At 41.3% G+C, this 27,335-nt stretch overlaps 2 protein-coding genes across 3 annotated transcripts; one reads left to right on the top strand and one right to left on the bottom strand.

The window, feature by feature from the left end:
• Nucleotides 1–1,821: 1,821 nt before the first annotated feature.
• LOC131107996 (pyridoxal kinase-like) lies at nt 1,822–27,335 on the top strand. The gene is made up of 14 exons (XM_058058571.1): nt 1,822–2,013; nt 2,952–3,142; nt 13,696–13,716; nt 14,963–15,091; nt 19,018–19,072; nt 20,951–21,055; nt 21,142–21,225; nt 21,311–21,345; nt 21,426–21,511; nt 22,398–22,443; nt 22,596–22,707; nt 22,778–22,914; nt 23,691–23,757; nt 23,857–27,335. The coding sequence occupies exons 4-14, from the start codon at nt 15,011–15,013 to the stop codon at nt 23,970–23,972; spliced, it is 924 nt and encodes a 307-aa protein (XP_057914554.1). The 5' UTR covers nt 1,822–2,013; nt 2,952–3,142; nt 13,696–13,716; nt 14,963–15,010; the 3' UTR covers nt 23,973–27,335.
• On the bottom strand, nt 5,640–11,956 carry chst3a (carbohydrate (chondroitin 6) sulfotransferase 3a). 2 transcript variants are annotated; one of them, XM_058058569.1, is made up of 4 exons: nt 11,641–11,956; nt 8,389–8,517; nt 7,741–8,280; nt 5,640–7,276 (listed from the first exon to the last, which is right to left on the bottom strand). In XM_058058569.1, the coding sequence occupies exons 2-4, from the start codon at nt 8,466–8,468 to the stop codon at nt 6,580–6,582; spliced, it is 1,317 nt and encodes a 438-aa protein (XP_057914552.1). In that variant the 5' UTR covers nt 8,469–8,517; nt 11,641–11,956; the 3' UTR covers nt 5,640–6,579. The 2 variants fall into 2 exon arrangements, with proteins under 2 accessions (XP_057914552.1, XP_057914553.1); XM_058058570.1 differs by having other exon boundaries at nt 5,641–7,276; nt 7,741–8,265.

The raw sequence follows: 27,335 nt of genomic DNA, 5'->3' as shown, positions 1-27,335 counted from the left end.
CTGCCTTAAAATTTGGATTAAATCTAGTAAATTATTTAAGGTAATTTCAACTCACAACTAAGTTTCTCCAACTTAAATGATCAAGTTCACGTGACTTATTCCTTTGTTTTGGGAATTTTCTTTATTAGGTGAAATAAACAAATATTTTTGTTGTATCAACTCAACTTTTGTAAATTCAACTCACAAATAAATTGAAATTAATTGAAATGATTAGTTAATCTGATTTGAAAATGAGTTGAGATTACTTGATTTACATTGTTGATACTAAGGATCAACCGATACATCGGCCGGCCGATTTTTGCATTCTTTACTTGAATCGGTATGGGCCTATACAGGCGTGGGTTTGCCGATATATTTTTCCGCCGCATGATTTACAGACAGGCATCCGTCGGTCAACTATGTGTTGCCGGAGGACCCGGCAACACTCAACTGTCTCAACTTTTTGGCAAAATTTAGTTGACCTGACGCACAAAAATAAGTTGACGGAACTTTTTTTTTTTTTTACAGTGTATGGCCAATGGCCAAGGTATGGAGATCCATCGAGACCCGGACCCAACGATGACCCTGCCGTGTGTCGGCATCCTACGTTGCGGCTTCTCCGGTGACAAACCTTGTCATGTCTCAGCACAACAATACCGAGGCAATAAAAGCAAACCAGAGAATGGATTCCGCTCGCTCCACTTGGGATCTCTGTTGTGTGTCTTTGTCATACTTGGACTCTGGACCCGATCCCCCTGCAGCCTGCTGACCCAACTCTTTCCACACCATTTCACTCCTTTACCGCTTCTTACATCCACTCCTCGTCAATTATAAAACACCCATTGGGTGGCTGATTAAAAATGCAACATGAGGTTTTTTTGCTCGCTCACGCCACAAAACGGGTTTTGTCTGGGCAGGCGGACTCGGGAGTCCCCTCTCGAGTTCTCTCAAGAAGGGAAAGTCGGAAAAGAATGAACAAGGCCTTGAATTATGCAAGGCAGATTCAAAAGAGGAAGAAATTGCCAGTCATAGCAACTTGAGAAGGTCGGCCCCGCAGATTGATTGACGGAGGGGTGCCTCCAACGTGACTGCAGGTAAGGTGACGCTGAAGTCACTAGAACCTTCTCTTGAAGTTTGCTCCAGTAATCCCTCATAGTCCCAGACACCACAGTGATAAGTATGATTTCTTCTATACGTACTGATTGCATAGTGAACCTTTTTACGTCCTCCTAAATACGAATTTTAACTGGATTAGGGCCTTCATACAGTCACCTAAATTGTAAATAAAATAACACAAAATATAACTATGTTTCAAAATTGAAAAAATAATTAAACAAAAAAATATTTTGGTATTTTTGAAATATAATTTATTTATGAATGAATATAAATTAATATATTTTATTTTAAAATATTCGTTTACTTAATATAATTATATAATATGATATAATATATACAACTGTATAAAAAGTTCCATGCATCCATTTTCTACGCCGCTTATCCTCACTAGGGTTGTGGGTATGCTGGAGCCTATCCCAGCTATCCCATATAGACAAACAACCATTCACACTCACATTCATGTCTAATTCATACATAAAATGATATGGCAGGCCGAATCAGGCCCTCGGGCCTTGACTCTGACACCTGTGGCCTAAGTATTATAAAACTTATGAGTATATCTGTAGTACATGTGTATATCTGTTGTCCATGTGTCTATATGTAGTACTTGTGTCACGCCCAGCATGGTGCCAACGTGACAATTTGTGTATTTGTCATTGTTATGTCCCATTTCCTGTTTCATGCCTTTATTTTGTAGCACTTCCGTTTTGCTGTGTCCTGTATTCTGTTGACTTCATCCTCGTTCATCTGGCGCACCTGTTGCTAATTTTAGTTACGCTTCTATTGAGTTCAGGTTGGTTTGTTTTAGCACTGCTCGTAATTACGAGCTGCCACTGCACTGCAGTTATTAATAATTATTAATTTTCCCTGCGTTTGAGTCCTGCTCTCTGAATCCTGGAGTCGTCGCCACAACACAATGTATGCTAGCTTGTCTTGCACAACGATTTGAACACGACTCTAATATCACCTTGGTAACACTTTGAGTTTACGATGTGTTATTTATTGGTGCTCTTCACTGTGTCACAATGACGGAGGGGGGGTTTGTGTGGGACAGGTGCTGTGATGTCCAGGGTACTATTGTATTGTATTGTATTGTATTGAATTGTATTGAATCAACATGGCTGCTAACACAGGAAGAAGCGAGGAAACAATGCTAGGTGACAATGTATCATAGGGGGAGGGTGATGACTTGTGCGCATGCGTGTTGACGTATTATGTTTAGTGTGTTTATAGCACATTTGGGAACGTAAATGACACTTTTTGGCATCTGGATGCTGACCAGGCGTGATACTTTTAAATACATCTACTGCCATCTAGTGGCGCTACAACTTAAATTGTTTTCTGACTAATTAAATAAATAAATATCTTACAGAAAAATGTTTGATGATAAATAAGGACTAGCTATGAAACCCTGTTCTATTCCATTGCTTTGTACTGTTGTGGATGATTAGTAAAGGAACCACGTTGAGCCGAGGCCGGCTGTCATTATTTGCGGATTAGTGCTGCTGGCCTTCACCCTCTTTGATGTGGACATGTTTTACACTTCCGTCCTCTAGAGCGCCACGGAGGGGTAAAAAACCGCCTGACCTACGACACAACACGTATTAATAGAAATGCATCATGCTATAAATGAACCTTGCACATATGAGCACTCACTCAAAAGATGCCTTCACGTACATGTGATACGGCTGCGTTCTTATAGCACACACTGTCATCCTGTGGGGTCTGCTGCCCTCTGCAGGACGAACACGCAAGAGCAAGTCATAACTGGCAGTCAGTCTTGTATAACTTCATAAGCATCAATGGATTCAATGATTTGATGAATTATGATGGTTTCATGTTTTTTTTCCCTGCAGGTATTCCAGAGAGCCGGGCTATCTGTGCAAGGCTGGCAAAGGGTTCCGGCAAACACAAGCCCTCTCTGTCGGCCGGTGCAGGCCCAGCCGGATGGAGGCATATGAGGCCACTCAGTGTTCCCGTCCAACCTCAGGATTTATTTACCTTCCATGCAGGGGCAGCCAAGAAGATGGAGGATGCTTAAGCACGGGTATGTGTGTATCCATACAGAGTGTGTGTTTACCAGATGTGTATCACTGAGGCCTCGTGTACTACTACATGCTATGCTTTACTTTTATTTACGATATTCAACCCTGATAAACACTTAAAGTACATGCAAAAATATCATTTGGGGTGAAAAGAAATCTTACCTTATAAAGATGTACGTATGTAGTGTACCAGAGGATGTTTCAGAGATGCACGAAGTGGGGGTGAACGTTTCCTGTTTCCTTTGCCCCCTCTCCCTTGCCCTCACGTGCACAGACACTTTCATTGAATGTGCCGTTGAATACGAGCACGCCGTGTTCATCTGCTGTAGTAAGCCAGCGTCTCCCCCTGTGCTAGCGGTGCCAAATCATTAGTCAATTATCCGACCGACGAAAGTGAGCTAGTCTTGCAGGAAAAAAAATGAAAATATGGGCTAATAACTGTAAAAGCAATCTTCACTCGCTAAATGTACTGCAAAAAAGGTCAGTAAGGATAATTCATACATACTAACTCCTTATTTCTAAAATCACAAATACTTCAATTTGCTGATATAGTTTATCTTCAAACAGCTAAAATAATGCATAAGGCTTAAAATAACCAATTAGCTAAAATGTCATCCAATACTTCTCTACAAGAAAGGAGAAATATGATCTCGGGGAAGAACTACATTTGAAACACTTCTATGCTAGGACTACGTTATGCTAGCCATAGCATTTCAGTATGTGGAATCAAACTATGGAATGGATTGAGTAAGGAAATCAAACAATGCACAACGATGAGCCAATTCAAGAAACGATACAAGCAGTTGATGTTTGCTAAATACAAGGATGAAGAGTCTTGAACCAGTCATGATGTGCTATATATATCACTATATTGACACTTACTATGGTACCCATTATGGCATTGTATGGTCATATCACCTCGTACTTTGGTACGAGGTACATTATTAAAAAAACAAAAAAACCTTAAACTGTATTATGGAAAGCAGGAAGTGAACAAATGTAACAGTTACTGATTGTAAAGGTACCAGATGGAGGGGTAGGATTTAATAAGCTTTGCTTCTTCCTACTCCTTTTGGACACGTGGAACTCTGAACTGATTATGGGATGCACTCAATTGTAATCTGATGCATGTTCAAATGAAATAAAACCATTACCATTACCAAAATAATCACAATGTAAATTCCAATTACATTTTATGATCATTATTTATTATGGTTGTGAGAAATCCCCATACGACATTGCTACATGACCTTATACTTTGAGTTAAAAAAAATCACATCTGGAATAGTGAATAAATAAGTCAATAAATTGTATTTCAATCGAAACAAACCTTTCAGTTCCAACTTGCCCTGAAAGTTGTGCGACTCCTCAGAGTGCAGAGTTCAGATGTGACCTTTAAACAACAAGGGACGCTTATACTTCCACGAACATACTTTCATGGAAAATAGTAATTTCCCAACAGAGTGGGTGTGAAAGAGTCAACTGTATGACTACTTTCTTACTTACTTAAATACTGTACTTCCATAGGGAAGCCTTAGACACTTGTTGCAATGCTTTCATGTTGATGTTTTAAAGCCGAGGATGGTAGAGGCCCACACGTACGTATATGCACCCCCGATGCATATCCCTTTTCATCAGCCAAACGGCAATTTGAGCTGCGCCCGAGCCAAAGTGAACACAATGCAGCGATTGATGCCGAGTCACAGTGGATACCTTTTATAAAGCATCAAGAGGGACACTTCACGCTACAGCACCTGGGTTTCACTTCAAGACCGAGGCTACTACACTAAAACCTTTTACGCTCAAATCCTGCCCTCTGACTCCCCACAACCGTGCAGAGACCCACAAAGGCATGGAGTGTGTTGCATCAGGGTTAGGCTGCTCAGTGTCAAAGTGCGGAAAAGTTGTTTTTAGTGCTGGAATTTAAACAGATTAAAAATACTTTTAGTAAGCCCTAATGGGAAGGTGCTACTTTGTTTGCATGTAGCTTTATGGTAAAAAAAAAAAACGATATTGCGATTCGATTATCGCTCCCTCTCAATATTGCATTTTTTCCAGAAATTAATTAATGACAAAATAAATAATATGTAATATTCTGGTCAATAGGCGGCAGTAATGACACAAAACATTACTTTGCAAGAAGTCAGCCATGGCATGTCCGACATGATAGAGTGGAAAAAAAGTTACTCTATTCCATGTGGAAGTGGTACATTCTTGGCTTTTTAAGTTGAAATGATTTTATACTTAACTAGTTAGCCGATGTTGTAAACATTGACTAACAGGAGTGTAAAGGCCACTGTAGGGGTGTTATTTCACTTCTGAAGAGCTTTAATAATGTTAAAAACCTATTTAGTGATGCTCTCAGTGTGCCATGGGATCTGACTGCGCACTGCCCACTCATGACTGCTTTGGAGGCAGTGGGAACAGAAACTGCAGAACAATATGTGCTTTCACTTTTAAGTCCCCAAATACCAGATTTGTCACCAGTTTTCAATAAATGCCACCAAGAGGTCTGGAAAGTCTGCAAGTTAGGGTCCCGGGGTCCTCCTGGTCATGATGATGATCTGATGAAGAAGCGCATCCGATGAGGCAAACCAGTTGAACAAAGAACTTTATTCCAAGCCTGCCTGAGCGAAGGCTAGGTCAGCCCGGAGAGCTCGGCTAGCAGTCGCAAAGCGTTACGTCAACCTGTTGTATCGAAGTTGGGCTCTTTTCCTTACAAGGTCAAGACTCGTGTTGCTTTGACGACTGTCACGTCTATGGAATCATGGCGCCAACCAGGCGCGTCAAAAGCAGGTGCAGGGGCCTCACTAAAATCATATCGCAGGTCAGGTCTGGGAGGTGTTATTATTCACTTTCTTCACGTCATGACAACATAGAACTACAAAAGCCATCATTTGATCTTTCTCATGTTTATACTGGATCTAGAATCTATAATAACTTTAGACTTCAACGTACTTCACACATTAAAATACTTGAATTATAAATCTTGATAAAGACTTCATACTGTGGTAGCTGTACTTACTGTACGTACAGTAGGTCACATCAGCATTCCATTCAACGACATTTGGTTGGATTCTTCTGTGGCATTGCTACATTTGCTTTACCTGAGTACCAAGCCAACAGTTATTCTACATCTATTTGTTTTGTGGAGCAATCACAGCCTCATCATAAATATTGACATGCAGTACACACACATAGACAAACCCACACAACAACAGGAGTCAATCCCGGACAATTGAAATATAATAAGCTATCAGTAAAATCTCTTCATTAATGAGGTGTAAATATGTCTTCTCAATGGCCATAGAAGAAAATAAATAGGTGGTTTAAACATTCAGTGTTCCGAGGAGGCACCTTGTAGGCAGCGTAGGCATTTTGGTCTGTGCAGTGAAGGCTTCTCACGGCTCAAATTCATACACACACACACCCTCACATTTTACAGAAAGGTCTTGTCCTCCACCAAACTGATGGACTTATTGAGGAGCGTCTTTGCATCGTCCACAAACTTGTAGCCAAACAGCTTCATGGTTGGTCCGCAGAGTTGCTGCACCATCTGAGCCAGTGTGAAAGGAACGCTGAATCTCCATTTCTCGGCCTGCTCCGATGAGTTCTTCTGCGTGGAGTAGATCCCGCTGGCTCCCTGCAAGGCCTGGGTGTTCCTCAGAATCCACTCCCGAGTTTGGGGACTGAAGGGGATACCGGCGAATCTGTATATCTCCTCCGCTTTCTGCATGGGGTCGCGAGCGATGTCCTCGTAACGCACCAACATGTAGCGTTTCCTCAACCAGCGAGGTTGGCTCAGCCCCAACTCGGCGGACCATCTGATGTTGTCGCAGTTTCCCTGGAGCTTCTTAACCTCGTCGTTGTTCTCGGGCACCCGGCCGGTCTGCACCAGCGCCTTCCATGTTTGGTAATTTGAGGAGAACGCCACCATGCGTGACGCCAATATTGCACGTGGGTCGCGGACTAGCTGAATGATTTTAATGTTCAGGCGAGGGTCCTCCACCAGTGGCCGCAGGGTTTCCCACTGATGGACACGGACGGTCTTGATGGCGTGGTGTTGTTTGGTGAGGCAAGACTGGGAAGCCAGGGTCAAGTTGAGCGGGCCGCAGCGCCGATTTTTGCAGGCATACCTAAAAGAGTAGAGAGACGCAGTATAAGCCAGTACTATATTACTATGTACTATAGAAACACTAATGAAGCAGTTCCAGTGACAATTGCGTGTAAATGCAAGAATGAATGTCGGAATGTGTTTTCGATAACTGAAGTTCAAACTCGCAACCATCAGGGTTGGAGATGACCACTCTACAATCTGAGCCATGACACCGCCCACATGTAATGTTAAATGTCAAATGAATTTCCCCCAATCGGGGAAACAGAAATATGGAATTATGGAAAATATGAATTGAGAAATTCAGTTTCCTAGTTTCACGATCTGCTTCCTTCTTAATGAAATTCATCCGGCCCCCGACTTACTTGATGTAGGCAAGATGAAATCATCCTGGTACTCACTTGTGTTGCCAGATATTTAGACAATAATGGATGGATTTCCGATGGAAAAAAAAAAAAAAAAACATCTTCGCTGAGTCGACCATACCTCTCAAAAACGTCCTTGACGACAGGAGTGCAGACATTTTCCTCGCACAGCGATGAACTGGACTCTCGACGGAACAGCGATGGCGTCACGTGGTTCTGGGGAGGCGGTGAGATGTACTTCTCCAGGGGAGAATAATCGCACAGGAAGAGGCCGCGAAGTACGTCATGGTAAATTCCCGGCAACTGGCTGCCGTTGTTGTTGTTGTCTGTCATGGTGGTCAACATGCGTTCTACGTGCCACAAAGGCTCAAAGAGGTAGAACATATTGTCTCCGTGCTGGTTGAAGAATTCGCCCACGAATGAAGAACCCGATCTCGTGGTGGCCATGAGTAGGATGTGCTTACGACCACCATTCGGATTTTCCGGTTCTTCCTCATGCTGCTCCTCTGTTTGATTGGCGTTACTCTTTTTCGTAGCATTGACTTCGGAGAATGCGGTCAGACTGTTTTGTGTCGTGTTGCCATAATCCAGCGGAGATTGCGGCGTCTGCTGCGGCGTTTGCCTCTGCATCATCTTATCAGACACCCTGGTGAGAAACCAACTGAATTAGATGAAAAAACCATTAGCAAAGGAGGCAGCGGACAAGCACAAAAAGTTCTCGAGTGTCTTTATAATCGGCTAAATAAAATGCATAGGTGTAAGAGTGTACCTCGATATAATGTTGCTTTCCTTTTCGATGATGACCAGAGCCACGATAAAGATGAAGACGATGGCATATTTGATCTTCATTGTTTGAGTCCTGGCGTGGAAACTCGAGTTCTAGAGGATCAGTGTGCGGCTTCATTCGGCACCAAAAAAGACAATAAAAATGTTCAAGAACGGCACAACAAAAGCAAAAAAATGGTAAACATCCAGTTACCTCAATGTACAGCGGATCCGCTAAACCGTTCCGCTTGATTCCTATTGTGTGAATTCCCACGTTTACTGTACTTTCATATTTTTGGTGACAATTTCCCCATTGAAAATTAATGGCCGTTTTACACCTTCCATTACTGTAACATTCTGCTTACTCTCCGGGGTGATACGGTTCAGGAGGTGGAGTGGCTGTTTCCCATCCTGATGGTTGCTGGTTCGATCCTCAATCTTGCTGTAATAATTCAACTTATTTCTACGTGTCAACATTCATTTCTTGGGCCTTGATTTTTGGTTAACATCCACAATTTTTACACAAAAAATTGCCTTGGCTTGCGTTCACCCGCTTTTTTAGCATCCAAAATGTGGTGTTCTGTTTCCTCCGTGCATTCCTACCTGCCTGGTAGCATCACCAAACAGAAAAAAAACTTTTGGTGCTTACTGATCTGAAGTTTCACAGGATTTGCTTACATCGTGTGACAATGTTGATGGTTTAAACTGTAAATTTTGACATCTAAGGCATATTTAGCCCATAAAATATTGTTTGGACTCCACATTAGGTATCTGATGTTGCAGTGTACATTAAACTGATAAAAATGCTGCTTGGTCGTAAACTAAAATATTGACAAGTTGTCAAAGAAGCAAAAATTAAATCATGTTAGTGACACGACCCTTCTGATTTATGTAGTTTGCAGATGGGTTTACCTGATGCCAAACCTCAGGAATGTGCAAGGATTTTTCACACCAAGCAGCTTTTGTATCCAACTTAGCTTCCTTCTGGGGCCCTTAGAAAAAGACCATTTAGATGGATGGGCGAGGGGGGGGGGGGTAATGCAAACAGTCAAGTCATCTGTTTGATTTCAACACAGACCAGCCCAAAAACGTGGATGCATGTTTTATGGCTGTACAATTATTTTTTTTAATCAATATTCATATCATGATTATTGATCAGGATAATTCATTAGGTTATATTATGAGCTGTAATATAAGCTAATACATATTTTGTTTGCACTTTGTATTTCAAACAGTAAGTACAGCACAAAAAATTTCACTTTGTGAACAACAACTTAAAAAGATCTGATTTTAACAACGCATCAGAGCTTGCTTATTAATTGTTAATATCGCTGACAATCATCTTAATTTAAGCCAAAATCCTATTAAGGGTACATAGAAAACAATTTAGATCTTTGAGTTCAGCTCATGAAAAATGGGTGCAAAACAAACATGCTGTATTTATATTTTTGTTGAGTGTGGTTTCCCAAAAAGTTTAACAGTGAAATTTGTAAATGGTAGTGGTGGTGAGGTACATCTGTAGGTAGGTTGACAACAACTACCTCTCCAACCACCATCATTCATTGATCTTGTCCAAGGACACATTTGTTCAAGCCTCAATTTTAAACTCCTTTTTTCCGTGTTGTCTTGTAACTCTGAAGGCCACCAAGGCTCAGAATTTAGTTTCTTATCGTATCTTCTTGCAAGTATGTGCTACGCCCTTGGTTGTTATGACAACTGCCTTTGGAATAAATCAGCTTTTACTCAGTTGCTGTCCCGGAGTGAGACAATGAGCTATTGTTATTAAGGCTTAGTGCGACCTAAAGAAATTAATTCACAAACGACCACAACCACCCCCACCTTTAAGATGTTATCAGCAGGGCCGTTAGTGCGCTTCATTGCATAGCTAAGCCTCCATTGGCTGCATGGTCTTTCTTATATTCTAAATACTTTTGTATATAAAGGACCCCAGTATGAATTTTACAGCTTTTAAATTATTTCATGGTTAAGCACAAAAGTTTTATGTATTTTGTATGAATTAAAATTGAGCATAAAAATGATTTCAATACAAATACAGTAAGGCATTCGCGTTGTGATGATATGTAGTATTCTTCACTGATCACTAGGTGTCAGTAATGTTACATTTGTGCATGAGACTAAAACCACCACAGGAAGTACCGCGCAGAAGCAGGAAGTACAAAAAGGAACAACTCTGACACGAGCTGTAGATGTTGTGAGGTCGACAGGTGGCGAATCGTCCGCAGTAATTCGATCGATCGATGTTCCCACCCTCATCTCTGGTCTTGGGATGCTGATCCTTCAAATCAACAGGAGCCAGTTGAGGTGGCTCGGGCGTCTCGTACGGCTATCTTCTGGGCATGCCCAGTCGGGGGAGGGGGGCCGCGGGGCAAACAGAGTACACCCACAGTTGGCCTGGGAACCCTACCCCTCCATCTGGTACTTTTACAATCAGTAACTGTTACATTTGTTCACTTCCTGCTTTCCTAATATATTCCTAATTTTTTGGGAATTTTTTTGTCACATACCGATATTATTGATATTATATTATATACTATCGGTATACGTACTGATAGTATAGGCATCACTTTAACCCCAGTGTCCCCAGTTTGGGACTTTTTGTGGTTTTGACCTTTTACGTTGCAGATCGAAAATGGATTCAAAGATTAAAAGTCAGTCTGAATCTAAGACACACGGTGCCGAGAAGCAACAATCCCGTGCCCCCCCCCGCCTTGGCATTAATAAATAGAAGGCGGATGTGGGACTCAAACAGCATCCAGTACATCCTGTATAGAAATGAGATGACAGCTGGACGCTCATTGACATGCGGATGCTTTTGTCATACGTCCATCACTGGAACTTTGTCTTCTTTTTATACATCGCTTCCTGTTTGGAAGTAAAGGAACTAGTAGTAGTATAAAAGGTTCTTTTTAGAACGTAATGCATGGTTGCAGGAAGTGACCGTGGTAGCGGATTAATTCCATGCCATATAGGGGGAGGGGGCATTGAATGGAAGCATTTCACACATCACCACCTCCATTGAATGAATACATCACATCATGAATATTGCTGCATGCTAACCAAGTGTGCAACATATGAAACACATCTGGATATGTGTTATTAAAGGACAATTTATCATCTTCTATGATGGAAAACATGACTAATGGTTCAATGCAACTGAATAACTACATTCAATTCATTCAGGGGGGGCTTACTTGTATATTAAAGTAATAATTTGTATAATTATTATTATACCAACCATTACGTTGCTCTGTCTGCCTGTCGTCGTGGCCGAGCGGCGTGATGGTGGGGGAAACGTCGTCCACGGAGCATCTCGCTGCATTGTCTCCGGCAAGGACACACTGCCTCATTGTGTCCACCACAGGAGAAGCGAGAAGGAGACCAAACCAGAAGATCTTTTTTTTTTTTAACCTTCTCAAAATTGAGCGTTAACCAGCCCGCGTCAGATGAAAAAGTTCTCCTCAAAGTTTCCCTCACTAAAGCGTCTAAAAGTGAGACGTTTGCTACTTTTTCTTGTCCTCCGTCTGATTTTGCGCGCAGTCCGAAAGCACGCCGCCGCTAAGCATTCAGCTGAAGGGACCGATGACGTCACACCTCTCTGTGCGTGTGGTGAGGTCACGTGTCCACACACCGGAGACTTGCTCCGCCCCTTCTGTCTGTCAAAGAAACTTTTTTCTACTTTGGGTCACTTTTTCTACGGAAGCCTGTCTAAACATTTTGCCAAGTGACGAAGACGACAGTGAAAAAGACAACACCTGGGGCACATGCGCAGTTGGTATCTCATAATTTCGACTTTATTATCTCAAAATTTCGACTTTTTATCTCGTAATTTCGACTTCCTATCTCGTAATTTTGATTTACATTGGTATTTTTTTTCAGTGGCGGAAACTGGCTTTTAAACAGAGTTACATTTAACAGAAATTGATATATTTGCAACATTACCAGCATAATGGCCATTACCAGAATACATGATTAGTATTATATAATACTATTTACTCATTTGGGAGCCCGAGGCAAACTCAATAATCGGGGCCCTTAGCATCCTTGTACTCTGTTTACCATTTGAATACATCTTTGTGATGATTGAGAAAAACCCTCAGCTCGAGACGGCCGCTAACTTGCAAGCTAGCGAGCTAACCAGTTAACCTTGAATGTATTTCTTCTAAACTTAATTGTTCAGTTGTATGACATCCCCCATCTGCAGTGAGGTACATCAGCTGTGACTTTCCTCCCAATTGGTCCCGTGTGTCCAGTTCTGGTTGGAGATCTGTGATGAGGGGCATCATTCCACTTAGTTTCTGGGGCCATTTTAGTAAAAAGCCAATGGGGGGGGGGGGGGGGGCAAAACTAGTATTGCAGTAGTCATGACATACACTACATTGCTGATGTTTTGCCGTGAAGTTGTATGTATACATTTAAGATGCAAATAACTTACCACTTCCACATGGAATGGGAGGATAACTGCCATGCAGTGCTTAAGTGCATACTTCTGATATTTTGACTTGAAGTTGTATGACATCCCCCAACAGCAGTGTAGTACATCAACGGTGACTTACCCCAAGGGGTCCCGTCATTTGGGTGATGAGAAAGTAGTTCCGGTAAAGTACTTATTCACTGCCATAAATGAGGTGTGTATAAACTTTTGCCAGGAAGTGTGAAAGTAGTCATGGTTCCATTATGCATTGGCGCCCTCTGCTGGAGTGTGGTAGTGACGCAAAGGTACAGTTTTGAGAGCAGCCTTGTTTCTTCACTTTCTTGGCCATTTCAATACCAAAGATACATTTGCTTGAACAAATATAATCATGTTAACAAAAATATAGCTCAGAAGAAGCCTTGTTACATAATCTCCATATTCTACTGGAGAAGTTTTAAAAACATGAACATCCCTTTTTTTTGTATTTATTTATTTTTTTTTTACAATGTAGTATTCTAATTTAAGCTGCAAGACCTAATCAGCAAAATCCAAAGAAATAAAAACTTAAAAATATACAGATTTGCATATTTTGCTGCTTCTGCTGCTTCAATAAAGAGAACATTTGTTCATTCCAAGCAGGACTTGAGTTGTGTTGTTTAGCAAATGAACGACAGGTGGCGCTTTTCATGACGTTCACCGAATCGCCCTTCTCGTCACGACTCTGCTGCATTTGTATTCTAGACGGTCAGGCAAAATGATCTGGCACACTTGTAGGTTAAATAAAAGGCAAAGTAAAGGAAAAAAGTGTTTATATTTTCGAAAAGTACATAAAATGCATTTTTTTCATATAATGTCATTGTTTTTTGGTTTCTTTTTCAGTTGCTGTCATGAATTGGACTGGTGAGCATGGAGCTTTCATTGTGGAAACGTTGATCAAAACAAACGAATCGTAACTGCAACACGAGTGTTTCGTTTGCATTTTAATCTTGGTAGACATGATCCCGTACTAGCTCCAAACACAGTCTTGTTATGGGTTACCAACTCCAGAGCTACTGGATCTGCATTAAAACCAAAATCAAGCGGCCGACCTGATGCGGCTTCATGCCCAATCCTCCCCCAGTCACGACTCTGGTGGAGGAGTGAGTCACAACCATCCACGAAAAAAATGGACGCAGAATTGACGTGTTCGTCTGCGATTGTCTTAAACAGTCGGTATCAGAACTCATTTGTTTGTGTCAAAATACTTTATAATTACAAGTACTTGAAACTGGAGGCACTTTTATACCATTGAACTGCACACCCATGTTGACCAGGAAGACCAAGAAGGACCTTTCCGGTGACGTCTTAGGATTGAGGTGGCCAGTGATTTCGCCTGGTCAAAATGGCGGGGCGTGTGTGTCAATACACGTCTCTGACCTCGTCTACTCAGCTAGCGACTTGTTCACAAAATACACTTGGATAATGAGTAACACTAAAACCAGGCGTTTTTAGTGTTTGCTCGCTTCCTCGGGTCACCGCCCCCTCCACATTACGGTTGGCTGATACTGCAAATGCTGATAACGATTCGATACCAAGTACTACAGTGAGCCATGGGTGATAATCTTTTACTCGAGAAATGTTTCAAAATCGTGGAATGATTGCCATTTTGCTTTTAATTTGCTGATAATAACATTATAATTACAATAAAATTTGAATAAGACACACCTAATACACAAAACTAATTATTGCAATAGATTGTTTTTACAATTGTTTGATTAAGCAAAATAAATGTAAAAATTAACGTCTTCAGAAAACTCAAATCTTTCTGGCCTGACTTCATAAAGAAAATGAAATAAATAATGTTTTATCTATAATATATTGAAATGTTAATTTAGATTATAATAATTATACATTATAATCAATACCGTCTACACTATATACAAGGTACTACAAATATGTCTTTATAACATTAATGAAAATAGAACAAAACAGCGATCTGATCACAATAGTATCGATTCGATTTTCATAAAGTCACCTCCTCTTGGTATCGATACTATCGGTATTTGAATCGACCTCTACTATACACATACACACACAGGCACGCGCGCGTCGGCCGCCATCATAGGTGGTGTTAGCCATTGAGCTAACTCTCTGGTGGTCTCGCCAGTGTTGTGATGTGCTGAAAAGGATCCGTCCTCGGCTTACCGGAGCCGCCATGGAGTGCCGTGTCCTGTCCATCCAGAGCCACGTCGTCCGGGGGTATGTGGGCAACAAGAGCGCCTCTTTCCCGCTGCAGGTAAGCATAATGGTGATGATGAGAATCGTAAGAATAATACGGACAAGACGCTTTCTAGCGTATTTTCGAGATTTTTTACTGCTTGAATTAAGATCATCTCCCGAGTACACGTCTCCATTATTTGTACGTCGTGACGTGCTGTTAATGAATGAAGAAGCCAAGTTCAGCATGACTGACAGCACACCAGTCGTGACGTCAATTGTCTCCATGTTCACTTCATGTCTTTTCTCTGTTGTCTGTTTTTATATGACGCAAACACTCGGGAGAAAATGCTCTAATTGACAGGCTTGATGGTCCATTCTACAGCTGCCCCACACTCACCTTTATTGGACATTCACACACCTTGTTTATGTGACATTGACACAGGTCATTGACTGCCGGTGAGCAAGGTGTCTTCCAGTCCATCATGCCAACCTCAATATGCAGAATTATCGCAGCAAATGCAACATATTGATTCTAAGATAGCATGTCTGTTGACACGGCAGCATGAAGAACTGGTGGTTGTCTGTGAGGAGTTTGAATGCCCTCTTAACATGTATGTTAGGTTAATTGTATGGTAGAAACTGTTTGTACTGTAGGTGTCCTATATGTGATCGTACATATGTAACTATAGGTAATGTTAAAATATGTATTTAGGAGGTTGGAAACCATGCTTTAACTATGAAAATATTCCATTTATAAATAAGGAATCCTGCTTGGCGGAAATTCACTTATCACAGTCAGGTCTGGAACCAATTAACTGCGATAAAGGAGGGCTTTTTTTTAAAAAGTACCAGTTTTGCCATCGTTTAATGGGGTGTCAAAAGATGTCGCAAGATTAAAATATGACAAGAGTTCTCATTCAGAAAAAAATGTCTGGTGGACACCAGGCCTGGGATATTGCCATTGTGCATGCTTGTCTGTTTACCTTGAAAGAGAGTTCACTCTGTGCATTGCTTTCAGCATCTTGGTCGGTTTGTTCCATGGAATGGTCATATAGTCTCTGCTTCGGTGGGTGGAGGCGGGGCCAGTGACATACACACTGAGTGCAGAAAAGTGTAACGTAATAGAAATTAAATTAGTAGATTGCAATATATTGTCAAGTGCTTTTTTAAGAAATTATGTTAAAATCTCGTACCCCCAATCCCATGCATTGTATCGTCTCGTGGGGTGAGTGTCTGGTGACACCCCTGTCACTTAAGCACCATCATTTTGTGCGTCTCTATGCGGGGGTGTTCCTGCTTCCATAACTTCCTGTCTGTATTGTTTTTCTTTTAACACGTATCTAACACCCCATCATCTTTATTTTGGAATAGCTAATGTTTGAGTTGCGAGCTTCAAAGTCAAATAGTTGCATGAACGACACCAGATGTTTGCATCATTGGCCTGTGGGATCTCGGGTGTTGACAGTGCGACGGTAACGGCGCTCGCTTTCCTTGGATGATGATGATGATGATGATGCGGGATGGACCTCCATGCTGAGAGACAGTCACGCGTGGCGAGAAGTGCTGAATCTATTTTTGGCTCCTGCCGCGCCTCAGGATGCCAAGTTGTGTGGCAGTCCTTAATGGCTGCTGGGCAGTGACGCGTGTCCCCACCAGACAAGTCAGTACGCTTATATGCACTAAAAGAAAAAAAAGTACATGAATTGGCATAAAACTAGCTTTAAACATGCATGTAAACAACTTATAATTAGATTTACTTCAAAGGGATGCACATTTAGAAGATTTACCCCATTTACCATTCCTTGTATATGCACTTGCAGTACTTGATGGTACACGTGTCGACTGTATTAAGAACTGCACTTCCATCGTTTTCTTTTATATGCTTTAAACTTGACAATTCAACAGAACAAGTTTCTCAATATTTCGATAATTCCAAATAACACATTGTAGACTTGTAATTATAATACCGCAAAATTTTTGCCCAATGTTGTCATACTATCAAAATTCCATACCGACCCATGCTTATTCAGCACTACCTGCAGAATCTACGAGGATCTATTAGTAATGTCTGATCTTGGATTTATCATGTTGAAACTGACTGTTTTCTGTGTTTTGTTGTCACAGTAACGTTTTAGGACTATAGTTTGAAACATGCTTTGCAAAAGTTAGATTGAAGTACATCACGTGTTTACACAGCATAGGAAACTGCAGCGCTAATTTAATCCTAGCCCTTGTCCGTGTCTCGGCAATTACTGATAGACTCACTTCTTCACTTCCTGTGTTTAGCATGTAGTAGTTGATAGTTTATCAACCGCTGTCAGTTTAGCGGATGACGGCGAGCACGCGGGGGGCATCCCTGTCACTTCCTGTCAGGATGGAAGCACATCCAGATCGGTGGCCTCTGACGTCGCTGCGCTGTGCGGTCATCTCGCTGTCCTCCAGCTCGTGTGGCATTTTATATGCAACAGTTGCATTGCTCGATGTAATCTGCAGTCAAAAATGAGCAAATGATAGCGTGGAAGATAAGACACGAGCATGTTGTTGTACTTATCTGCCGCGTGAGCGTCGGTAATTATTTATATAATAAGCAAATGATCAGCGGCAGTAATGAAGTCGTTTCTGCTTGAATGTTTTCTGCAGGTGTTGGCATCACTACGCTGTTAAAAATAAAAACTCATCAGTGTGGCCCTTAACGAGTCATGATTATTCAACAAATGCTGGTGTCATTCAAGTTCAAGTCATATTATCCAACAAGAAATTGTTAATTTTTTTTCTATACAGTATGTATGGTATGTGACTTTCATGTTGGCCAAACAAAGTCTAGTGATGAGTGATGCACATACCTCTGATGAGTGTGTTTTTTGGTTAATGTAGAAAGTTTCTCTCATAGTTTTGCCTCGATTTACAATACAACATTTCAATATTACTTTTAAGAAAAGTGCAATGAAAAAATATAAAAAATCAACAATATATTGCAATCTACTAATTTTATTTCTATTACTGTACGTTACCTTGCATTGTTCCTCACTAAGCTGCTAGTTCTTCTGAACACTGTGTGTATGCTAGCAGCCTCCACCCACGGATAAACAGAGACTGTGTGACTGACAAAAGGGCTCACTGAGTTCATGTCGTCGTTTCGTGGAATAGACACGCCAAGATGCTGAAAGCAATGCCCAGAGTGAACCCTCTTTCTGCATGTTTCTTCCTGTTTTGTCACAGTGTTAACTTCTTTAACAAAATGCTACCACTTGCAACTTTCTTTACCTCCATTTTGAGTTAATGAGGTGAGAAACATTATTGAAGTCACATGTCAAAACAGGAAGATGTATTGGTTGAGAGGAGGAAGTCAATAGTGTTTCTCACCGTCTTTATCAAAGTGCTGGCACTGTTATTATGCAGCTGTATTCAATAAAAAAAAACAGAGACTTGTGTAACTGTTGCAGAGTCAGCTGCTGATGACATCACAGATGGGCACCAGAGCTGGGGGACGGGGACGGGGGTGGGAGCCGAGTGCACGTTTTCTATTAAAGACCTGTTACCAACATAACACTACCAGACTGAGTCAGCAATGCGTGGGGTTCCTTGTTTGGCCGCTCCATTTTGGGAACGCCATGCAAGCAAACAGAGCTCTGTCCCACACCGACGTCTGTGTGGACGTGACGCAGGAGTGCTAAATCTCTTCTTGTAATCGTAGTATTTGCCAGTGTGTATAATGACCTAAGTAACAGTGAGTTTGTCATTGTGTGCGGGCGGCCATCCCGTCTTCAATGCATTGAAAAGACTGCTTTGTGTGTTCAAATGGAGAGTGGTGTGTATTTATAGCACACACTGGAGATGCACACACAACTCCACCGAGGACACAAACCAGAAAACAAACAAGTCATCCTTTTTGTACCATTTCATCAAGTCATTCAGATAAAAATCTGCTGTGCACGTGAAGGACAATTACCGTTTTTCATCTGCAGAATGCGTGTAACCTTCTCACTGTGTGTCTTCTGGCAGGTTTTAGGCTTCGAGGTGGACTCCATCAACTCTGTGCAGTTCTCCAACCACACAGGTAATGCTAGTAAATGACAACTATTAACCTGTAGTGTGTTTGTGTGTGTGTGTGTGTGTGTGTGTTCAGTGCTTCCACTCCATCCAGGACATTGACATGAAACTTGGATCATAATCAATGATGAGCCACTTGTGCATTGGATGGATGATGCCGGGAATGTCCTCATCATTCCGGGTGTTACATTGGCGTTGCAGGGTTGTCTGAGTTCAAAGTGACTTTGAAAGAATCAGCTGTCAAAACAAACACAGTCCAATCACAGCTGGTCGAACTTATTACATGTTTTTTTTTTTACCTCCTCCAGGGATCACTTTGTTTCTTTGTAACACACCTTGCATTTGATATGAATGCTGACTATGACCTTCACATTCAGTTTACTTTGTTACAATTTGGACTTCTGGACTTTGGGCACTCAGGGGTGTTCAAACGTTGAGGAAATATGCCTGGGGACACTTTTAAAAATCAGTAAAAAGGCTAAAAAAAAACAAACAAACAAACCCCAAAACGTTATGTTTATGTTCTTAGATGTAGCAATCCCTTGTTTAATTGGGTCCAGAACTGACTGTGATAAGTGAATTTCTACCAAGTAGATTCCTGATTTAGATATGGAATATTTTTGTAGTTGGAGCATAGACAACTTGTTTGTGACCAAGATACGCTTTTATCAACATTAGAGCCATCGAGACATAAAATAACACCCCTATAGTCACCTCAACCAACCAACATTACAGTAACATTACTGACACCAAGTGTAGAATACTACATATCATGATCATACATTTAATATTTTGGGGGGTAGTAGCATAGAAAAGCTGTTTATGACCTTCTATAAATACAGTTTGTCATATTGTTAGAGCCCTCAAGACATGAAATAACACCCCTATAATCACCTTTACACTCGTATTTCCCAAAATAGTGGCCATAATAAGACAAAATAAGACATAAATGATATAGACTCACACATGTTGGAATTTGTACAGTTCTTTGATCTTTTTAAAATTCTAGTTTCTGAACAGATCTTCCTGTGTGTGTTTTTACAATATTTACAGGGGCTTTTTTGGTTTAATTTGACTTTATGTGGTTGGTGCCAATTAAAGAAAAAAAACTTAGCCACAGGTTGCAAACACACTTTGGACACCCCTGACTTTCAGCCCTGCTTATGAAGTGACATTAAGGAACATCATGTGGTGATGGCTTCCATTTGCGTGTAGCAAGAAGCGTACGTGGCAATGTTACCAAATGCAGAATTCAGCATCTGCAGCAGAATATCAATATCAGCGTTACAATGATGTGGCTGCATACGCACGTACAACCTTTTCATGTACCCTGCTTGGCGTGTGCACGTGCACATGTACTATATGTGCACGTGCAGTGAAGAGGACAGCGGCGGAGGACAAAAAAGTGATGAAATGAGAACGGGGGCGGGAGGACCCAGCAGACGTGAATTGTGACGGCAGGGAATGATGACGTCTCAAGCAGCCTTCATCTCTCAAACACACACACACAGATGCTCACATCCCTTCTCAGCCCCTCTGGCTTTTTACTGGCTTGTTGCTTAGCAACCAGAATCCCCCCCCCCCTCCACACCGCCACCACGTGACCTGCATGTGACTCACCTGGAAGCTGCGACAGCGGCCTGAAGCAGACAGCCGTGCACATAAAATGGAAATCAATGGACGCATTCAAAGTCACACATCATTGTCCTCATTGGTGTGTCTTCTGCTGTCGTGTGTGTGTGTGTGTGTGTGTGTGGCATGCATACAATCAGATGAACAAATTATCCAAGTTGCAGATGAGTCATCTGTCAATCAATCAATCAATCAGGGAGTGTATTTACGGGATGTAGTGAGAGCGTCTAATGAGGGCTGCCCCTCTCTGCAGGATATTCCCACTGGAAGGGGCAAGTGTTGACAGCCGACGAGCTGCACGTCCTCTATGAGGGCATCAAGCTGAACAACGTTCACCAGTATGATTACGTCCTAACAGGTGCGCTTGCTCACTGTGCGACACGTGTGTTCCATATATGTGTTCCCTGTCCAGACGTACACTAAGCATATGTGTGTTGTGTTCAGGATACACCAGAGACACGTCCTTCCTGGAGATGGTGGTGGACATTGTTCAGGAGCTAAAGAGAGCCAACCCGAATTTGGTGTATGGTGAGATGCTCACTTTAATCCACAATTTTTTTTGTATTGCACAAAATCCATGAAGATCCATATGGATGTTATTTTGTCATTTCAGTGTGTGACCCGGTGCTTGGTGACCATGGCTCCATGGTGGGTTATGCACACACGTGTGTATGTGTATGTGTATGTGTGTGTTTGTTTCACAGGTGACCATGTGTGTCTTCTTACAGTACGTCCCGCAGAACCTTTATCCCGTCTATAAGAACAAGGTGGTTCCTGTCGCTGACATCATCACTCCCAACCAATTTGAGGCAGAGTGAGTGAAAGTTTTTACCTCCACCGAGTAGTTTTCCGTAGTCGCTGGTATGCTGTAATTCTTTGAATACATAACCAAAATCACATTGGAGCTGCATTCATACAATATCATGTCAAACCGCACCCCCTAGTGTCGAATTGGTATGACTGCAAAACTATTCTCAGGAGGTCCTCAGTCGATGTATAAGTTCTGTTTCTATGATGGCGATGTAAGAGGAAACTTGTGCCCAAGCCACTCACACCGTACGCAGAACACATGAAGAATACTAAAATACTGTAAAATACTATAATAAAAATATGGAATGCTAGAATGAAATGAAAGAATAATGAAAAGACAACAATTCCTTACTTTTTTTGTGGTTGAGAAACAGATTTATTGGGGTGACCTTCAATGATGAGAGCACTACACTTTCTAATTATCATTGTCCGTTTCACAGGAGCAGATCTTTTTATATTTTTAAAGATATCGTCTTGATCCTTCATGATGGTTGTGACATTTGAACGCCTGAAGAAGCATTTGACTCTCACTTTGGAGCCATGAGGAAGGGGGGGAAATTTAACTTAGAAGAACAAAAGTTACGTTATCCTGACTATGTAGGCTTACGCCACGCGCAACGTTTTTTTTTAAATACAGTATTAATAATTTATGGGAGCGTGTATGTCACCACGATAAGTCGTAACACGAGGACCCCCTGTAGAGAGAAGATTTTATAAGTATGGGTGTGGGCTGATAAGAGATTCTGACAGAATATCCTGGGGCAAAAATATCAGTTTCAAGGTATTGTAATTGTGTGTGTTTTTTAAAAATATCTTTATTAAAAAGCGACAACAAAGCCGAGTCAAAACAGTCATTTTGGAGAGTGATGGATATTGTTGACTTGTTTCAGATTGCTGACAGGAAAAAACATCAGCACAGAGAAAGATGCTATAGAGGTGAGGAAACATGACCCACTCATTAGCTAAGTACACAGTGTAGATAGTATACTTACTGAAGTGTACTGATGCAAGTATTCCATTTGAGACACGGCATATCCCTCGTTTGGCATCATGTCCTTCCCTCTGAACAAACGACAATTTGTCTGTAGGTGATGGACCTCCTGCACACCATGGGCCCAGACACGGTGGTCATCACGTCCTCGGACCTGCCCTCCAGGCTGGGAGACCGCTTCCTGGTGTCGCTGGGGAGCCAGCGCCACGGTGGGTGTCATGTGACCTGTACAGTGTGACACCGCATTCACCTCAATAAACCAACTGCTGTGCTGTTCAGTTCGTCCAGACGGCAGCAGGACGACGCAGAGGGTTCGGATAGAAGTTCCCAAAGTGGACGCCGTGTTCGTCGGAACTGGTGACTTGTTTGCTGCCATGCTGCTAGCTTGGACGCACCACTACCCCAACGACCTCAAGGTAGGAACACACACTCGCTGCACTGACAAGTACGGATACAATTTATGGCTAAATTCTAATCTTGTGACATCTCCTTTACTTTGGAACTACAACTGATTGTTTATATAGTATTCCGCTTAGAGACAGTAAGGAAACGGTACCTCTTTCTTTGTGATTGGCTCCTGCCAAACTCACGACAAGATTGTCAACCCATTGGGAATTCCAGGAGGTCATTATATATGCAGAAGAGTATAACAATATAAAATATATAAAGGAAAAAGTTTACCCATATTGCATTGCGTCTGAGCAACACATTCATCGGTGCCTGCAATGGCGTCAGCCTCCCTTTGGGTTCCTCTGGCTCCCTCTGGTGGACAGAGGCGGCGTTGTAGCGCCATCCATCCATCATTTTCTATGCTGCTTGTCCTGAATTAAATGCTTTACTCTGATGCAATGCATTATGGGAAATAGAAACATTTTTGTAGAAACATAAGAAAAAAAGAGTTTGTTTTTAAAGTCCTAAGGACAAACTAAAGTAAATTTTGTTATAATTTTTAGAAAATTAGGTTAGTGAAAAAGTTATATTATTGGAATAAAGTCATAATATTACAAAAAGTGTGCGGTTGTCAGTGGAGAAAGTTTGGGTTCCCCTGATTTAACTTGTTTTTTCTGCATATACTAGCTGTATAAAGTTGACTGTATATTGTATTGAAATACATATGCTGATGTGTATTTGTGCACTGAGGGAGTACACAGTACAAATGATGATATACTTCTGACTGCTCCCCTCCAATCAGACGGCTTGTGAGAAAACATTTTCGGTGATGCATCACGTGATCCAGAGGACCATATCATACGCTCACGGTAAGGAAAAACCATCCTGGCCTATAGGTGGCATCTTAGCAACTTAGTTTTTAACAGAGTGGCGATTGGCTTCTTAACACCCACTTTGTCTCCTATCAGAACTAGCCGGTCCTGGTCGTAGGCCCAGTCCGCCCCAGCTGGAGCTGAGGATGGTTCAGAGCAAAGCGGACATAGAAGACCCCGCCATCGTGACGGAGGCCACCGTCATATCGTAACGATCGCCAGCCTTCACCACTGTAAAGGTCATTTTGTAACACATCGCCCCGCCGTCTCCACGCAGAGCCTCAGATGGACAGGAAGAGTCGTCCTCCGCAGCGGCTCCACTAAGGTTGTGTGCCGCCTGTAAGCACAACAAATCTACCACACAACACTTTGTGCTCCACTTTGAGTCACTCGCATCACGTCGTGTACGCCGATGGCCCTCGTTGTCGTCTTGTCCTGTACGCCTGCTAGCAGCGCCAACACTGGCTGTGTCTCAAATGGAATACGTGCGTCAGCACACGTACATAAGCACTCTGTACTTATTTCCTCAGTGTGTGAATTTGGACAGTATAGTGTCCTTTTATGTTCAATTGCAACCACTCGACAGAGTACTATCGCCAACATTTGGATCGCCCCTTTTTAGTTTGCACCCCTGCTTCAAATGAGGCATGGCTATTTATCAGTAGTCATGCACTCAAAATGATTGAAAAGTGGAAGTACGCAAGTACACCGATTGAGACACAGCAACTGTGTATCTCTGGCTCCGCCCATTACACCCCCCCCCCCCCCCCCACGTTGACACAGCCCCCATCTGTCAGCAGTGATGTAATGGTGACCAAGCCCCCAAACACCCCTTTCCCTCACACCCAAAAAAAATGACAAAAAATACGCACAATGTATAGTTGATGTATAGATGTTGTACTATAACTGTATCGGACCATCTGTATGATAGCTGATGACAACAGTCTACTGAACTTTGTGTGCTACCACACACACACACACACACACACACACACAGAACATCTGCACAATGGCATACATGTAAGTAGCAGAGTAGTTTTGGGATGCTTCACTTACTACCTTAGTTACTTTTACAATGAATGGACAAAACCGTTGTGGTTTGGATGACACAATTAGTCTATCAACCACTTCAAGCTAATAAGAGCTGGTGTGGGGCAATTGAAGTACTAATTACATCATGCAATAATGTCATAAAAGTAGCTGGAGTAGTACTCGTCTTGTAAATGTCTCGATGTCAACACTGGCTAGCGGCTAGCTCTCGTGAAACATTCCAAGTTGTCTTCCCAAAAGCAGACGATGCATTTAAACGGGAACCCTTTAAGTCGGGGGTGTCCAAATTTTTATTATTTATTTGGCAATTAAATAACCAGTAATGTAGTATTTTATGTGGCCTATTTTGGCCCTGCAAGCACATTTTTATGTACAGGAATACATAGAAAATAAAATAAATTCACAGAAAAAAATGTTACAAAATCTAATGAAGTGCTTAAACAAACGATACAATGCTGTGCTCTGCTAACGTTTTTTTTTTTTTTTTTTCAGCCTGGCCGTAAGCCTTCTTTGTAATGTTTCTATTTTTTAAACAATAGGGACAAAATAAGGCATGCTGTGGGCTGCAAATGGGCCGCACTTTGGACACCCCTGCATTAAGCGTTCAGACAGGCTTGCCTTGAATGATAGAAGGTAAAATAACATCATTGTTACAATGTTATCATTTTCACAACGTGCATTTCAGCCATTTCAAACTCTAAAACAAGAGGCAGAACAATGTAAAAAAAAAATAATAATAATGTGTTGCCCTTTCATTTTTGTACCACTGAAAGAAAAAATGCTTAGCCATAGTTCAAAAGTTGAAATTATGTGTTGAAAAGTTAAAATTAAGAGATAGAACATCATTGTTATGAGAAGTCGAAATTACAAGATAAAAATCATAATTGAGACAAAAAGTCAAAATGATGATATAAAAGGTCATAATTATGAGATACAACGTAAAAATTAGAAAGTTAAAATTGTGAGGTAAAACTACGAAAATAAAATCAAAGTGCCAATGTGCAGAGTGCCAAGAGACGAAGTTTGTATCTCATATGACTTTTTAATCATAATGATTATGTAAGTTTATCCTGTTATTTGGACTTTTCATCATATCAACTTTTTATCTCATAATTATGACTGATTACGTTGTTTTTTTTTTAATTTCATAGTGTATGTCAGTTATGCTTTGAAACTAATATTGGCTCTTATTTAAATCCTTCAATGGCCAACTTATATATAACATATGCATTTAACTATATCAACAATGTAATAACACGACAACACTGCGAAAAGTGATATCTGTGAGAAAAAAAGCATAGAAGAGATCTAAAAAAAAATATTGATAATGACTCTTGATATCAGTGCATTTGGATCCATCCGAGGCCCATAGTTTTAGCTTCTTATTTTTTTCCATTCTCATGTTGATTTTCAAGCGTTGTGCTAACTTTGTGCTGGTAGGTGTGGTGACTAGTCAGCCATCATGTAAACATCTCACGTATCGTACTGTACGCATATGAGCTTCTATCTTATCTACAGTGTCTTAGCTACCTGCTAATGAAGCAGGCAGCCATGTTAATCGGTCCAAATGTTGTCTTTTGAGCGGGTGTGTGTTTCTATTCATGAATGGTCACAGGGTTTATGTATGTGAGAGACGGTGAGGGAAAAAAAAAATAACAGCTTTGTGTTGTTTATATGTGAACATGTTCGAATTGTCTACGGTCCTAAAGGAATAAGAGAATACGAGTTTGACCCGCTGTTCAAGTGGACAATCGTGACATCACACGCGCTCTTCGAGGCGACCTCGCTGGTGCCCCCTTGTGTCCGCTTATAGTTTCATCAACTCTAGCTAGCCTTGCTGTGCGTGTGTGTGCGCCGTTGTGTGCTTTTTCTCCTGACCCCGCCCCCTTGAGTCATGTGACGTTGTTTTGGAGCCGCTTTCAAATGTGTCTATCGCTGAACGTCAAATATGACACGTTAACGTTCATATTTTCATGGCATTTTTAGAGAAGCACAAGTGATCAGCAAATGCGTCGTTATCAGTATTTGGTGCCACACTATCAACCACAGAACACCAACATATCGCCTCTTTAAAAAAAAAAAATAGTGCAAAATGAAAGACAGTTGATGTGTATTTAAAGCATAAAAACAAAACACGTGAAGCACTGAAACAGTTAAGTCGCCAAGAAAATGAGTAATCATTTAATTTGTCAAATGTATGTGTAACAACATTGAAATGTGTCTTTTGCTGGATGCTTGTTCTGTACCGGTTGTCCCCTTAAAAACAACACACAACATGGACAGCTCCATCTCTGCCAACTTCTTTCGTTTTTTGTTTGAAGTTCATGGTGGCCAAAAACAACAGAAGTGTAATAATCAGTGTTTGGTAACTGTTTTTAGTGCTATGTTTTTGCAGTATTTTCTAACATGTTACAATACAAGATTGTAGTGTACAAATTCACATTTATAAAGTATATATAGAGAGAGATAAATATATATGACAAATGTATGTTCCAATGCAATAAAGTGGAATTATAACAACAACA

This window comes from Doryrhamphus excisus, chromosome 20, assembly GCF_030265055.1.
Source record: "Doryrhamphus excisus isolate RoL2022-K1 chromosome 20, RoL_Dexc_1.0, whole genome shotgun sequence".
In the NCBI taxonomy this organism is placed as follows: Eukaryota; Metazoa; Chordata; class Actinopteri; order Syngnathiformes; family Syngnathidae; genus Doryrhamphus; species Doryrhamphus excisus.
Note: the sequence above shows the minus strand (reverse complement) of the source record. Positions and strands in the feature narration are given on the sequence as shown.

Excerpts from the sequence above, each read along its gene's own strand:
- chst3a (XM_058058569.1), bottom strand. The coding sequence starts at position 8,468 with ATGAAGATCAAATATGCCATCGTCTTCATCTTTATCGTGGCTCTGGTC. Across the intron at positions 8,281-8,388 it reads GAAAGCAACATTATATCGAG|TTGGTTTCTCACCAGGGTGT; the intron begins GTACACTCTTAC and ends CATCTAATTCAG. Across the intron at positions 7,277-7,740 it reads GTCAAGGACGTTTTTGAGAG|GTATGCCTGCAAAAATCGGC; the intron begins GTATGGTCGACT and ends CTACTCTTTTAG.
- LOC131107996 (XM_058058571.1), top strand. The coding sequence starts at position 15,011 with ATGGAGTGCCGTGTCCTGTCCATCCAGAGCCACGTCGTCCGGGGGTAT. Across the intron at positions 21,346-21,425 it reads TTGGTGACCATGGCTCCATG|TACGTCCCGCAGAACCTTTA; the intron begins GTGGGTTATGCA and ends GTCTTCTTACAG. Across the intron at positions 23,758-23,856 it reads GACCATATCATACGCTCACG|AACTAGCCGGTCCTGGTCGT; the intron begins GTAAGGAAAAAC and ends GTCTCCTATCAG.